The 12741-nt window shown below is 44.1% G+C and overlaps 1 protein-coding gene across 7 annotated transcripts in view; it reads right to left on the bottom strand.

The window, feature by feature from the left end:
* The window catches only part of PANK1 (pantothenate kinase 1), a 115574-nt gene that overhangs the window by 67002 nt on the left and 35831 nt on the right, over nt 1–12741 (bottom strand). Inside the window, exon 1 of one of the 7 annotated variants that reach the window (XM_060102270.1) lies at nt 3021–3729. The exons of 4 other annotated variants lie outside the window; for them this stretch is intronic. In XM_060102270.1, the coding sequence (XP_059958253.1) occupies nt 3021–3729 (709 nt within the window). Of the gene's footprint in view, nt 1–3020; nt 3730–12741 lie in introns of those variants that run through there. 2 more of the 7 variants (XM_060102322.1, XM_060102331.1) reach the window with 2 other exon arrangements.

Below are 12741 nucleotides of genomic sequence, written 5' to 3'. Positions count from 1 at the left end.
CTCATGGAAACTCCACTGAAGGGCTTTCACCATCGTCTGTCGTACAGATGGAAATGGCTACTTCAATGAGGTGGTGATGATGTCACCTGTACCTTTTTCATCAACATCAATCAAATATCTGTACCCAAGTTGCACAGCATATGAAAAAAACTGCCATCTATAATAAGACTTCCAACTTAATTGCAGAGAAAAGACCAATAACATACATGGAACAATCAGCACAAGGCAAAAATAAAAACTTTTAAAATAATAATAATAAAATGTTAAGCCATGTGGCAGACTGGATAACTAGTGTAGAAGTCATATAGAAAGAACCGTCAGCTCTGAAGTATCTTAGAATCTGAAGGTACAGTATAAGAAACAATACTTGAAGATCATCTAGCCGACTCCAGCATTCCAAGAGGAGAGCTAACTTGGTTGAGGGCACCCAGTTGCTAAAGTAATCAAGAAAGCTTGAAGAAGCAGTTAAGTCTTGGAAAAGCTTTCCAAGAATAATAAGCACAGTGAGTGAGGTGATCTTTTGATAAAAAGAGTGGACAAGATTTCCTGATTTCCTGATTTAGCAAAATCAACCTGCCACTATTCTGATTTTTAGATTACAAGATTGTGAATAGTCCTTGCACCGAGGGATCAGATTTAAAATTTTTAAATAATCAAAAACTACTGAATGGTTTGTTTCATTCCATTCATTGCTTTTAAACATGAAGTATTTTAATGTTTATTACACTCTACTCAAAATATTAGCAAATAGAAACATACCTACTCACATATGCAATCCAGGTGCCTATGTGAGAGAAGTGATATCTGGCTGCCCTAAAACACCTCTGGTTTGGACAGAAGCAGGAGTCTGAAGTTGCAAACTGTAAGTAGGAATTAATTATTTGTCCAGCTTTGATGCTTTTATCAACCACATACTCAAATTTCATTTAAAGCATGTAAATACTCTTTGTAATAATTGCTTATGTAAAAATCTATCAGTCATCAGAAAATAGGGATGTGCTTGAGTCTAAGTAGATTTGTCTTAGATTACCTAAATATCAACTGATTGGGCAGTATTTTTTTTTCTTTTTTTTTTGTAAAAAGATACTTGAATGTTAATAGGCAAGGTATAAAGATACTAAATTAAGCCTAGTTTTAACTAAGAGATTTTGGTAGTCAACACAGCAGATATGGCTCAGAACATGTAAAATTTATTTCAGAAATGTTTGTTCAAATTTGAGAAAAAAAACATGATAGGATAATGAAAAGTCAATTTTGAAGAATTCTTTTTAAAAGTTGATAAATAAGTATGATCGCTAAACTTAAAATAACTATGGTTTTCATTAAAAAACAAAACTAAACTAATACCTGACAAAGCACACAGGCATAAAGTTATACTTTCCTGTATTCTAGAATAATACTTCCTGTGGATTTGCAAGCAAAAGTTAAGGCTCAAGGTTATTTTTTCTCTGCCTTCATGCTATTGTTAAGAGAGTGTATTTTCAATTCCTCAAAAATTATTTCAAGAGGTATTATACACTCAGTTAAACACAGACCATTTAAGCTAGCAATACTAAATACTCAAAGCAGTTCTCTTTCGTTATATTTTAGCTACTTACATTGTGAATTCTCATACAGTTTGTTAATGTAATCAGAGAAATAACTAAAATGTGGCTTCAAAAGAAGTAAAACAGGTTAATAAATCATTAGGAATCAATGCTAAATCCATAAAGAAAGTCATTTTCTAACAAGACTCAAAAACAAAAGTAAACAGAAATTCAGGTGTTAGATGCCTTCCTTATAACCGTAGCCAATCTGCTGTATGGGTTCAAAGTTCCCGACAAGACATTAACTTTCAACCGAAACATTTCAGACCTACAAAACACAAGTATCAGAGTTACCGCGTCCCACAGTCGAGTTAAAATGCTTTCCAAAGTCTCAGAGACTATAACTGAATGCAGAAAAGCTAAGAGTCTAAGTTGATAATCAGAAACAGAAAAAAGTGAAGTTTTTTGCCAAATATCAAGCTTTTACAGACGAATCCAAAGCATATCTAGCAATTTCCCTATGTGAAACAGAATAACCTATATGCAAAAGGTGCATGTTTGAATGCAATCACTTATTAGCATGCATTCTACTTACTTTGCCTTCTGCCATTTATAAGCTTCATTAAGGAGACCCAGAAAGAGGTAACAAATTGAATTAAGTTCAGCTCAGATAAGAAAAACCTGTTGTAAACTCGATCTACAATTTGCATCTCAGAATTTCCAGCGGGGAAGGGACTCTTCACAAACTAACATATATACAAGCTTTAGATTGTGAAATAACGCATCTCAGTATTCTGCACTGTACAGTACTATTAGAAACCTCAACTCCACCTCCCCACTCCGCGAAAAAATTCACCTCCAATCTTCATTGGTCCACATAGTTCCGGCCCACATGGTATCAGTGGGTGTGTCCCTCCCAACAGGTCCTCTCATTGGCTGCGAGGAAACAGCGTTTAATAGGCTGTGATTTTCCGGGGCTGTCAAACTCCACGCCTCCAGACCTCGCGCTTGCGAATAGGCCCAGGGAGCTGGCGGCTTCTCTTCGATTCAAAGGGCAAGCTGACTGCCCTGAGCGCCAACCCAGAAAGACGAGCTCTCATAAGGGAAAGGGGCGAGGAAAAGAACGAGGGCAACTCAGGCTCTCCACCCACCGCTGCTCTACCCCTACTCCCGGACCCCACCAAATGTTGACACACGTGCATTTCCCCACCGACAAATTAGTAAGGTGGCCAGTGCGTTTGCCTTCCATAGAGCCGTGACCTGAGGAGCAGCTCAGACTCCGAGTCCAGTCGGCCTATTCTACAGATGGAAGGAAGCAAGCACGGGTCAGGCTTAGGCAACGATCTGTAGTGCTTGCGCCCCCTCAGAGCGGTCCGCCGACGGTGGGCGCTGGTGTGCACGACGCGCGCTTCGGTGCCTGGCCCGCCGCTCCCGGGTGCCGGACCCCGCGCTGCGCCTGCCTGGCGCCCGCGCTCCCCTCCCGGAGGGACTTACGCGGCCTGTTCTTCCTCCCCGAGTCCATCCTCCTCCGCAGCCGGCATTTCTTGGCCGGGGAGTCGTGCTGAGGGGGCGGCGGCTGTGGCTGGAGCTCTGGCTGGAGCGGGAGGCGCGGGGGCGCCGCGTCGCCGCCGCCCGGGAGGCTCCGGCTGCAGAGGCGCGGCGGCTGGATGGGCGGCGGGTGGAAGCCGTTGTGCAGCACCCCGTTCACGGCTGCAGCGCCGGCGCCTGCAGGAGTCCCCGGGGCATGCGAGGCCGAGCGTTCCGGCTGCCCGCCGTGGTCGCCCATGCCAGGGGCTGGTGGGGCGGCGCGCGGGGCCCGGCTCAGGCGGCCTCGCTGGAGGTCATTCTCGGGCGTCTTTATTTCCCCGGATCCTCCTTGCGGCTTCCGATTCAACAGCCGCAGAGCCGGCGCCGGGGGATGGCGAGCCGGGCGCTCCTCCCCTCCTCCCGCCGGCGCTCCAACCTCCTCCACGCCCTGCCCCCCGCGCGCCGGTCCCCCGGCGCCGGCCTGGAGCATGCCCACTCCCGGCGCGGAATCGGGGATACCAGCGCACCCCCAGCCGGGGCCCCGGCAGCCCACCTTCCCCGGATCCCCCAGCCGCGCGACTTCAAACGCGGCTTCCTCGCCTCCCAGACCTGTCCCCGCTACTGAGCATGCCCAGTCCTGCCCGCCACCGCCGCCGCCACCGCCGAGCTTCAACATGGGGACTGAAGTTCTCTGGCTTTGCAAAGGAGAGATGGGCGGGTTGGGCTTTGTATGGCGGAGCGAGCCGAGAGGGGACTGGGCGAGGCCGGCGCGAGAGGAGCGGGCAGCTTCGGGAGGAATGTGCGGCGAAGACAAGAAATATTTGTAGAGGTTTGGGTTTGCTAATCCTGTCCCCAGTGAGCTAGATACCTTTGCAAGGTCATTCACGTCGCGCCCTCCTCCTCGAAACCTTTGTGAGTGTGTGTGTGTGTGTTTAGTGAAGTGACCAAACTACTAACAGGCCTGAGGGGAAGGAGAACGATTATTTATAGAAAGGTAGGCGGATTTGGAGAGGGGGAAAAGTGTAATTTCTTTGCTGCCACACACAGACACCATGTGGCCTCGTGGAGTTGTCTTTTGCAGGGAGGAAACCTAGGAATTCAGTGTAAGGACAGTGAAGGTCACAGATGTAGGCGGGATTAACTGGTGCTGGAAGAGACCAAGTAAACAGAAGCAGTCCCAAGCTATAAAAAGCACTTTCCTCACCCAGAAAGGACGTTTAAGAGACAATGTCACTCTATTTATAGAGTAAGGAGTTGCCTGTGTTTTAAGAAGGGAAGGCAGCATCGCAGGGTAGACAACCCCAAAGGCTCTGGAGTCAGAGCTGGGTTCAAATTCCAACTCAGCCCCTGATCAAACCAAGAGAAAGTCATTGCTCAAGTTAACATACCTAGCAACAGGGAACAGGACTGGACACGCTCAGTAGGCAGGACAAATTTGGGTGGTGAGGACCTTCCTTAAAGCTGTGTAATCCCGTGAGGCCTCAGCTTTTGAATCTATCTAGGAGCTGTCATGAGAAATCTATCTGAAAGTACCTGGTACAGTCCTGGCACACAGTTAAATGCCCACAAGAGGTGGTTATCCTTATTACACTGTTATTATTAGCAATAATAATAATTATTATTATTATTAGCAGATCATCCTTCACTTCCAGCAAGGGGAACAAACCATACTCACAGCCACATTTACTGAGTAACTTATTGTGTGTGATGTTCTCCATCATCTGTATTTACTTAATCTACAGGCCTCGGGGTGCATTCAGCAGCAGCCAGGGCCTGCACCTTGATCGGAATTCCTTCCAGCAGAGCCTGACCTAGAATCAGAGCTTTAGAACCCACGACCACTTGAGTGCTTTGGTCCATTCACACATTTTTTCAGATAAGGAAACGGAGCCACAGAGGGATGGCTGAGGTTAGTAAGAACAAAGCTAAGAATAAATCTTAATTCTCCTATCTTTGCTTCCCTGACCTTATTATACTTTTGAAGACATGGAGATAAAAACCTAGATGATCTGGCCCCTGCCTACCTCCCCTGTCTCGTCTTGATCTCCTGACGCTCCCTCTACAGAGAAGCCTTTCAGTTCCTCAAACACACGAATATCCCTTTGCCTCTGCTGTTTCCGTTGCCTGTTCCCAGACCTCTTTGTCTACTAGATTCCAACTCAATCCTCAGACCTCTGCTTCAACTGCTTATATTTAAATAAATCTTCCCTGACCCTTAGGACAAGATTAGGGCTCTCTCCTCCTGCACTTGACCTTCATGACTCTATCAGTCTGCAATGCTACAATGGGGGTAATCATAGAACATCACTGAGTTGTTACAGTGATGAAATGAATATATATGTAAAGTGTCCAGCACATCATAGGTGCTATGAAAAAGTTAGATATTATTTGATTGTCTCCCTCCACTACACTGTAATCTCCATTAAGGCAGATGACTCTCATTCATCACTGTATCCCTAGGAAGCTCTTGGTAATCATTTGTGACTGAATAAATGACTTTGGTGATATTTCACCCAGGGTGTCTCTCACTTTCTACTGTAAATTTGCTAAAAAAACAAAACAACACCAACAAAAACCTCCATTGTTACACCTAAATATTCAAATATAAAGTTTTCAAATTCCTACATAATTTAAGCTGAGTAGTTTAGGAAGCACTTTACATCAGAAATGCAAATAGAAGATTTAGCAATGCAGTATCTCCAAGGACATATTCTCTCCAGCTTGGTTCCCAGGCATGGTGAGGAAGGCCTGAGCCAGGTGGCTCAGACCCAGGTAGGGCAGAAGTACTGGTTTGGGGACAGAAAGTCCTCCACCTGCTTCCTTTCTCTCATCATCGTCAGGCTGGTGCCCTGGATCAGTTACACCCTGCATGTGGTAGAGAGGAAGCCAGGAGGCATCTCACATGTTTATGGGGGCGGGGGGTGGTTTCGGAGGTGTAATTTTGAGGCGTGAGCTATCATGTGCTCCAGCAGGGGAGGTGAACAGATAATGTTCGGAAGAGAGGGAGGGAGGGAGGGAGGAGAGTGCCACAAGGCACTCTCTCCCTCTGTTCATTTTTTAATTTACTAATCATTTATTAAGCATGTACTATATTGTAGGCAGTAAAACAAATGCAGGGGGTACAAAGCCAAAATAAATGCCTTTGTTGTCGTCTAGGGGCTTACAATTCAGAGAGAGAGGGAGAGGAAAGTCAATGGTTCTCCATCATAAGAATAACCTAGGGAGCTTTTTCCTTTTAAACTTTCTGTTGAAAATAACATACATACAGAAATGTACACATACCCTAAGGGTAGAGCTCAGTGAATTTTGCACAAATGAACACCCTGTGTAGCCAGCACCTGATCAACAAACAGGACATGACCAGTAACCTAGGAGAATTTTTAAGAGCCAATTTTGGGACGAGGTTCGTAGACCTTCAGTAGGTTTGGAGCACAGGAATCTGCATGGTGATGATGGTGATGATGACGCTAAATATTTTTTAAATTAAAGAAAACAGTAACAGTAACTTTTTTCAAAACAGGATTTAAAAAAAAAATGCAGATGGTCCTTCCTTGGAGCAACAATGAATGAAACAAAGTATGTCACCAATGCCAAGGAAGGGAATTCCAGAGGACTCCAGAGAGTGAGCAATGATGGAATAGGAGGACAGAGGAGGAGGATGGTGCTGAGATGGACGTTAAGACATGCTTCAGGGAGGAAATGACCTGTAAACTGAGTTTTGAACAATAATGGGATTTCATCATGGAAGGTGTAAGGAAATTTCCTTCCATTCAGAACTGAGGGAGTGGAGACTCTGCCGGTGTTTCGAAACCATCTGGCATGTTTGGGAACCTGCCGGGAGTTCAACAAGGCTGAAACACAACCTATGAAGGGAGGAGGTGAGTGATGGCCAAAAAGGTTAGATGGGGTCCAAATCTCAGGTGGCTCTCTGCACCCTAGGAAACAATTTGGACTTCTTCCTGAAGGTCATAAGAAACCATTGAAGAGTTTTAGGTTGTGGAAAAACTACTAGATTTGCATTCTGGAAGGATCTCTGGCAGCAGTCTGGAGAATAAAATAGGGGAGGAAGCTCCTAGCTGGAAAGACTAGATAGAAGACTACTGGAAACAACCAGGAAAGAGGTGAGAAGGGACTGAGTGAAGGACACACCATTCAGAATGAGATCATCAGGTGGATTTAAAAATTATTTAAAGAATCTATAGGATTTAGTGGCTAATTGCAGGGTGAGGGAGAGGTAAGGCTAGGCTAATTTCTGTGTTTCTAGTTTGGGCAACTGGGAATGTGGTGGTTTCAGCATGCAAGATAAAATACGCACAAAAGGAGCAAGATCTTCTACCTATTCTCTCTGGGTTTTATACTTTAAAAAGGGTGAGCCTTGGGCTTCCCTGGTGGTGCAGTGGTTGAGAGTCCGCCTGCCGATGCAGGGAACACGGGTTCGTGCCCCGGTCCGGGAAGATCCCACATGCTGCAGAGTGGCTGGGCCCGTGAGCCATGGCCGCTGAGCCTGTGCATCCGGAGCCTGTGCTCCGCACCGGGAGAGGCCACAACAGTGAGAGGCCCGTGTACCGCAAAAAAAAAAAAAAAAAAAAAAAAGGGTGAGCCTTTAAAAATATAGATCTGATCATGACATTCTTGTACTTAAACTTACATTGATATGGAAGCCATATAAATATTTGACTATCTCAGTCTAACTCAACCCTTCCTCCCCTCCCCTCCCCTTTCCTTCCTTCTTTCCTTCCTTCCTTCCTCTCTCCTTCTCCCTCCCTCCCTCCCATAAAAAAAGGGACATAAGCACTAGTTTTCTATTACTCTAAATAAGACTTGTAACTTACTGTTATTTTTTGAAGACACAGATAAAACCTGTCCACCATGCCATCATTACACATTATCACGGTAGAAATTCTAGTTCCTTGCTAAAATGGAAATAAAGCCAAATTTGCCCAAGTTTCTACCCCTTAATAGTCACACAGATGACAGTATGAGCTCAGAGAAAGGGTACTCTTCAAGATATAGTTTAAAAAGAATTACTAGAACTTTAACTGCCAGAATTATATTGACCCAAAATGACTTCTTTTTGCTTTTTTGCCTTTTTGCTATTGGTGTTGGTACCTTTCTTAGAGATTCGCATGGGGCACCTCACACAAGACACTATTTTCGAGGACAGTGCTACTCTCAATGACCCTGCTTCTCATGCTGCTTTCTTCAGGGCCCCTGGGGAGGAGCACTGCTGCAGGCAGTCAGAGGCCGCCAAAAGCAAACGCACGCTGCTCTGGTGAGTAACATGCTATGGGGAGATTCTGATGACCCCTGCATCAGAGCCTCCCTCTTTTCCTTTCTTCAGAATTGAGCAGCTACTACACAGCAGGCACCAAGCTAAGTACCAGGGATACACTCTTAAGCAAAAGCTAAGTCCCTGTCCTTAACTAGATTACAGAAAAGACAAGCCTTAAGCACATAATCACCACAAGAGCAAAACTGTAAGTGCATTCCGCGAAGTGCAAAAAAAGGTAAGACTCTCGGTGCCATGAGGGCACACGCCAGGGGGACCTGGCCTAGTCTTAAACTTTAGTAGCTGAAATGATATTTAAGCTGAATTCTGAATATCGAATAGAAGTTAACTAAGGTGGGGGTGGAAGTGGAGGAGGTATTCTTACCATAAATATGGTAGGCACTTGCTGACTGACAGGATGAATTGACCCTGTCCCTCTCAATAGGGCAAATCAAAAGTAAGGAAGATTATTCACTGGAACAAACCATTAGAGAGGGTTCAGGCCAATCCCATTCTCTTTACTGTTTTTCCATATGGGTTGATGGAGCATTTTCTACTCGATACTATTGTTGCCTATTTTAGTTTTTTGTTGTTGGGTTGTTTTTGTTTTTGTTTTGTTTTTGGTCAACAGAGGTGGAAAAATATATCATTAGCAGCTGCCACTACCAGTAATAACCGTGTGTACAGGAATGTAGCACACCTCACATGAACCAACTTCCTGTCGGTCACTAATATTTTTTGAGCAGCTACCAATTATGATTTGGTGAAGGGAGGTGGAGTGTGACTGTCTAGAAATTTGATAAGCTATAATCAGAGTGACCCCAAGTACTGGGCATAAGTTTAGGAATGGAGCTGGGTTTAGCAGAATCATAGTAGTCTTCTTATCTAACACTTACTGAGTTCTTACATGCCATACACTGTACTAAGCACACTATTAAGTGTCATCTTTTTAAATTAGCATAGTAGTCACGTGAGTTGGGTACTGTTATTATCCTCATATTTTGAAGGAGAGAACTAGAGCTTAGAGAGGCTAACTTGCCCACTTTCACACAGCAGGAAATGTATAACAGACATTTGAAGTCAGGTCTGGGTGGCCCTAGAACCTGCACGTTTCATAACTCAGCCACAGTGCCTCCCAAAAGGTGGCGTATCTCCAGTCACCTGCAGACTTTATGCCATGGTTGCAAACACCTGATACAGTATTCCACTGCCCACACAGCATTGCTCTTCACAACAATTACTGGGTCCCTTTATTTCTCACTGAAATGTTTTTGCAGTCTAGTATCTTAAATTTTTGTCTCCAAAAGAGCCATTTTCCCTTTTTATTTTTTAAATTATTTTTTAAATTTATTTATTTCTGGCTGCGTCGGGTCTTCGTTTGCTGCACGCGGGCTTTCTCTAGTTGTGGCGAGTGGGGGCTACTCTTCATTGCGGTGTGCGTGCTTCTCATTGCAGTGGCTTCTCTTTGTTGCAGAGTGCAGGTTCTAGGCACTCAGGCTCAGTAGTTGCGGGACATGGGCTCAGTAGTTGTGGTGCATGGGCTTAGTTGCTCCGCAGCATGTGGGATCTTCCTGGACCAGGGTTTGAACCCGTATCCCCTGCATCGGCAGGCAGATTCTTAACCACTGCACCACCAGAGAAGTCTGTCCCATTTTAAAAAATTAAAAAATTAATTAATTTTTGGCTGCATTGGGTCTTTGTTTCCCTTTAAAAAAAATGTCCTAGCTATTACCATTCTCTATTTTATATACTTATTCAACTAATATTTTTAAATGATGCTACCATGTGTAATCCACTGTTCCCAGTTACAGTGATGAGCAAGGTAAAAAGTCCTGTCCATCATGGAGCACACCTTCCTCTGGGGAGGGGGGCAGGGGAAGTCAGAAAATAAACAGTTAAATAAATAAATACAGACTGTGTTAAGTAACATAAAAAGCAAATAAAATGATGTGAAAGAGAATTATTGGAAGAAAGGAACCAGTTTACATGGGGGTAGTTGAGGAAACCACATTGATACTGGTTCCTGAAGGTTGAGAGATTGAGGTGCGAAATATCATGTAGAGAGATTTGGAAGAGCATTCCAGCATATGCAAGAGGGAAAAAAATTGTGTATCTATATCTATATCCATATCCATATCTATATCCATACCTACATCTCTTGTGTGTGTGTGTGTGTATATATGTATTCATTTCTTCATCACCAAAGTTCCAATATTTGGGGGGATGCTGGTGAAGAGGGGGTATGCACATTCCTTTGAGGATGATATCAGTGGAAGGGACAGGCTTCGATTAGGGTCCCAGCATTCAGGGCGTTCAAATTTGTCTTATAGCTTCCCTGTTTTCTGGGCGAAGTCCCCTATGAATACTGAAGTTTCTTCAGCTGCAAGTGATAAAAGCCACTTTAACTCATTTCCTCATAAAATGAATTAGTGCAGGGAACTGGGTAAATAAAAATCACTGGAAAGGTTGAAGGAACAGCCTCTAGGCTGGGCTCCCAGTAATGAATCCCAGAATCCCACCACAGGATCAGCTTCCTAAGGGAACTTCTGTAAGGGAACTGCTACTTCTTGTACAACAGTAAACCAAGAAATCAGGGAGTCACTGCTCCTACCACCGGGTCCAGGACTGACTGTCTCAGGCTGAATGGAAACCTACAAAATTCTTGTCCTGTATTCTGTCTCTCCAAATCCATGATGTCCAAGACAAGACCCTGGGACCCCTGCTGCCATGGCACCACCCACCAGACAAAACAGCAGAAGTGCAGCCTCCTCCTCAACCTGGCTTTCCAGATGCTACCCAGGTGCATCTGCTTGGCTGGGCTAAGCCGCGTACAGGTCCCAAGTTCTAAGGGAGTCTGGGAAATGAAGTGTGCAGTTTTCTCACGTGTAGTGCACAATATGGCATATTACAAGGGGTTGAAATGGAGTTGAGTGAGCCCGTCTATTTGCCTGCCACAAAACTCAATAGAGAATTCTGATAATTAGGTAGCCTGGTTTGCCCGGGACTTTTCTGCATCCTGGAAACTCCCTGGGACAGTTGGTTACCCTATGAGGTAGCCAGGCTTGAAGTTCCCTGTAAATTCTTTCAGAGGGACTGAAATTGAAAGGACTAAGCAAGTAATAACAACAATGATATTACATACTACATGTTGTTAAGAGTTCTATCTGTGGGGGGTTGGAGGAATTGGGAGATTGGGATTAACACATATACGCTAGTGATACTATGTATAAAATAGATAACTAATGAGAACCTACTGTACAGCACAGGAAACTCTACTTAATGCACTGTGGTGACCTAAATGGGAAGGAAATCCAAAAAAAGGGGATATATGTATACGTATAGCTGATTCATTTTGCTATACAGTAGAAACTAACACAACATTGTAAAGCAACTATACTCTGATAAAAATTAATTAAAAAAAATAAAACAGTTCTATCCCTGAAGTCATTCAGACATAGGTTTGAATCCCAGCTCCTCCTCTTAGCCAGCTTCTTCTTTTATCCAGCACTTTCCAATAGTATTCTGTGATGGGGTAAATGCCCTATATCTACACTGTGGTGGCAGTCACTAGCCATGAGTGGTTTCTGAGTACTTGATACGTGGCTAATGTGACAAAAGAACTGGATTTTAAATTGTATTTAATTAATTTGTGATTTTTAAAAATTAGCTTACTTTTAAAACCACTTTATTAAGCTATGACTGACATATAAAAAAACTGTAGGGCTTCCCTGGTGGCGCAGTGGTTGAGAGTCCACCTGCCAATGCAGGGGACACGGGTTCGTGCCCCGGTCCGGGAGGATCCCACGTGCTGCGGAGCGGCTGGGCCCGTGAGCCATCCGGAGCCTGTGCTCCGCAACGGGAGAGGCCACAACAGTGAGAGGCCCGCATACTGCAACAAAACAAACAAACAAACAAAAAAACTGTACATATTTAATGTATACCACTTGATGAGTTTAGAGTTAAGTATATACCTGTGAAACCATCACCACAATTTTTCACCACAATTTTTGGCATAAACTTATCCATCACTTCCAAAAGTTTCCTTTTGCCCTCTTTCCCTATTATTACATTATTATGATGATGATGATAAGAACACTTAACATGAGATCTACCATCTTAGCAAATTTGTAAGTACATGCTGTTATTAAGTATAGGCATTATGTTGTACAGTAGACCTCAAAGACTCAGCTTGCATAACTGAAACTTTGTACCCTTTGACTAATACCTCCCCATTTTCCTCTCCCTCCAGCCCCTGGCAATCATGGTTCTACTCTCTGCTTCTATGAGTTTGAGTATTTTAGATTCCTCATATAAGTGGTATCATGTAGTATTTGTCCTTCTGTGTCTGGTTTATTTCACTTTGCATAATGTCCTCTAGGTTCATCCATATGTTGCAAATGTCAGGATTTCCTCTATTAT

This window comes from Mesoplodon densirostris, chromosome 1, assembly GCF_025265405.1.
Source record: "Mesoplodon densirostris isolate mMesDen1 chromosome 1, mMesDen1 primary haplotype, whole genome shotgun sequence".
NCBI classification, from domain to species: domain Eukaryota; kingdom Metazoa; phylum Chordata; class Mammalia; order Artiodactyla; family Ziphiidae; genus Mesoplodon; species Mesoplodon densirostris.
The sequence above is the reverse complement of the archived record's forward strand: the minus strand, read 5'-3'. Positions and strand labels throughout refer to the sequence as shown.